The sequence below is a fragment of the Callorhinus ursinus genome, unplaced genomic scaffold (genome assembly GCF_003265705.2).
Source record: "Callorhinus ursinus isolate GAN/ISIS: 27379988/994484 unplaced genomic scaffold, GSC_fseal_2.0 scaffold91, whole genome shotgun sequence".
Classification (NCBI taxonomy): Eukaryota; Metazoa; Chordata; class Mammalia; order Carnivora; family Otariidae; genus Callorhinus; species Callorhinus ursinus.
In genome coordinates this window covers 2255276-2258551 of record NW_027397153.1, presented here as the reverse complement: position 1 = coordinate 2258551, position 3276 = coordinate 2255276, and the positions used below count along the sequence as shown (strand labels likewise).

Below are 3276 nucleotides of genomic sequence, written 5' to 3'. Positions count from 1 at the left end.
GGTGCCCCAGGAAGTTCTGTTTTTTTTTTTTTTTAAAGATTTTATTTATTTATTTGAGAGAGAATGAGAGAGAGCATGAGAGGGAAGAGGGTCAGAGGGAGAAGCAGACTCCCCGCTGAGCAGGGAGCCCGATGCAGGACTCGATCCTGGGACTCCAGGATCATGACCTGAGCCGAAGGCAGTCGCTTAACCAACTGAGCCACCCAGGCGCCCCCCAGGAAGTTCTGTTTTAAGCATTTTACATACTACATGATAACAGTTCTATGTTTTACCATTTTTAATTACTTTAAAGGAAGCTGGTTAGAAATTTGGAGTTTATATAAAATACATTATATTGTTTTCCATTTAAAATGATGGAAAATTACCTCCTGATTAGTGTTTTCAGGCAAGATGATTTTTAAGAATGGATAACTGATATCAAGTAAGAGAGGTGTATCTGTGAAGCCTTTTCATAATCATAATACTACCTTGAACTGTGACTTAAATTAGAGTCTAATCAGCATTAGATCTCATTCTCCTTCCAGTTGCAAACTCACCAATTATTTCAGTATTTTGTGATGTAAATTATAATTTGTGTCTTCCTACTGTTGATCACCTGAAATTATCCTTTGTGTACATAATGTCCATATAATCAGTTGGAATGTGGCAAATTCAGTCAAGCTTTAGTGTATTGGTAATTATCTGCTAAATAGCTGGTTGACTTTATTGCTTTTCACTGAAATGGGTGTGGTTACTAGAGAAACAAATGAACATAAAATGTTGGCAGTGCTGCCAATGGAGCCCATCTCTATTCGGAGGTGTGGTGTGGTGTATTGCAACCAATAACTGTCTTCTTGTGGCCAAGACAGAAATAGAAGAGATACTGTTAATCTGTCTACTCACTAAGTATATGAAACATCACAGTATTTCTTTTTTTTTTTTTTGTAGTTTTACCTTTTATTCTAATGTTGCTTGCATAACAACAAAGTAAACATTAACACCAAGATGTCTCAGTGAATCAACCGCGGGGTCCCTCCAAGTCTGTGTTGGTGACCTCTCTCTTCTGCTTGGATAGCTCTGTGATCACATCTAGCTCTGCAGGAGTGAACTTGGGGGTTAGCGTCACAACATCATAATCGAATTCTTCATCAAGTGAGAAGGGCTGAACTTCATCTCCGAGTGTCTCTTCTGTTTGTTTGTCTCCTCCTCCCACAGCGGGCCCCGGCTTGAACCCAGGGGCAAAGGGCTGGGCCACAGAAGGAATGTAGGAAGGGACACGCGTGCATAGGTCCTCCTCCACTTCTCCTGGAAGCAGCAGCGAATCCTTGCTCTTTTGGGGCTGAGTCTCTTCATCCACATCCAAATCTTCTAAATCTAGGAAATTGTCTACCTTCACCTTTCCCGCCCGATTCAGATCACCTTGAAAGGAACTGCCAACTTTTTGGCCTTCATCTATCACTATCTCTTCCTCTTCTGAACATTGTGATGAAGTACGAAGAAAGATGGCTTTATTTCTAAGATGATGATCACTTGGTTCATTTTCACGAGCAAATTTTATTGAAGGAAATATGTTTTCTGAAGAATCGGTTTCAAATGCTCCTCTTTTGGTCACATTATCCTCTTTTGAAAGATGAGTAAAAGTGCTCAGAAATTCTTCATATGTTTGTTCATGGCAATTAACAAACTTATCCAAGACTTCTTCAATTAACTGATCTTCATCCATGATCTCCAATTCTGATATTTGGGCAGGCATTCCTATTCAGGAGGCCACTTTATCTCCCATTTCCTAGTTTTCTGCCTTGGCTCCCATCTAGTCACTTCGCACTTTGAGCGTCTTTATTCAGCGAGGCATCCTAGGAGTCACATCACAGTATTTCTATACAAAATTCTTGTTTGAACTACTTGAGACAATGCTGGAAATGGACTGCAAATCTCAACTCCGAATGAAGAATAAAATGAGAAAAATAATCTTCCTATTCAATTCTCAGTTCTTTCTGCTGGGCATCAGATATATAATAAACTCTAATCTCCTATGGAGAAAATGGCCCTCAAAGTACTATTTTTGATTTAGCTTACAAAAAGTCTCTTACTTTGAGTTCCTTCACACTAGAATCAAATACAAAATAAAAATTCTGGCATCTTAGGTAACTTCAAAGGCAAAAAAGAAAATGCTGGTTCTTAAAGATATTTCACATAGATGCAAAACCACAGAATCAGCAATTAATATAGTATTTAAAGAGGACCCTGTTCCACTTTTACAAATAAGACACAAGTTATCAATGTTTGGTGCACAGACTCCTTGGATCACTAGTTGAGTTCTAGAACTACTTGAAGGCTGTTTCCTTAAAAAAAATTTTTTTTTCCTCAAGCCTGGCTCAGTGTGTATGCCACTCTAAAACACACAAATTAAATCATTAGAGAAATCATTATCTGAGAGTCAGGAAACAATTTCAAACTCCCACAGGATAGCACAGTGCACTTATTGTAGATTTTAATGATACTCTCATTTTCCCAGGTGAGAATAACAGAATTTCATTTTTTTTTTCTAATTCACTCAACTTTATTCTGGGATGTAAATTATAGGTAGCATAACTCCCAAACATACCCGTGGACATTGAACACTAAGGCCATTCTGTGAGTTATTTTTAAAACTTGATGCTTTGTACATAATTGTCTTTTAAAAAATAAATTTCCAAGACCAAGATTCTCTTCTGAACTAAAAATTTAAGGCTGGTACAAGACAACTTTAGGGCCATCTCCAGTCTGAAAGTTCATCATGTGAAAAGACCATCCATTTTTGTTTCCTACAGCATAAATAATAGCTCGAAGGCAAAGGCTACCTCAGCATTAAACTCTTCACTCCAGATGTCATCACAAAGTGGTGTTTACCACAGTGAGCAGTGTTTAGAAACCATTTTCCTCCCAGTGAGTAGAAAAAAGAGACTTTTACATAAGAAACACATTGCAGAATTCTTGGAACAAGGAAAAGGATCCCAAACTAAGGCACTGAAAGCACACTAGTTATATGAAGAAATGTAAACAATACCAACAGGCTCCCTCCATTAGAGTCTGTTTTATAAAAGTGCACAGGGGCACTGTGGTCGAGGCCAGACTTTGGGTGAAATGGGAATGTGCCCTTTCTGCAGCATTTGCTCTTGGCTACCAATGTCCGACTCCTGGTGTCATACTGTGGAAGTAACAGAATTTAATTTCTGTCTTAAAAAAGATATTATTGATTATTAGAATAATTATTATGATACTTAGACTTTCCCCAGGGAGTGGAAAAATATCCATGGA

The 3276-nt window shown here is 38.1% G+C and overlaps 1 protein-coding gene across 1 annotated transcript; it reads right to left on the bottom strand.

Moving 5' to 3' along the window:
• Positions 1 to 921: 921 nt before the first annotated feature.
• On the bottom strand, positions 922 to 1840 carry LOC112817787 (intraflagellar transport-associated protein-like). Its single transcript, XM_025865108.2, has one exon. The coding sequence runs from the start codon at positions 1730 to 1732 to the stop codon at positions 998 to 1000; it is 735 nt and encodes a 244-aa protein (XP_025720893.1). The 5' UTR covers positions 1733 to 1840; the 3' UTR covers positions 922 to 997.
• Positions 1841 to 3276: the final 1436 nt, after the last annotated feature.

Coding starts and splice junctions, on each gene's coding strand:
- LOC112817787 (XM_025865108.2), bottom strand. CDS start 1,732: ATGCCTGCCCAAATATCAGAATTGGAGATCATGGATGAAGATCAGTTA.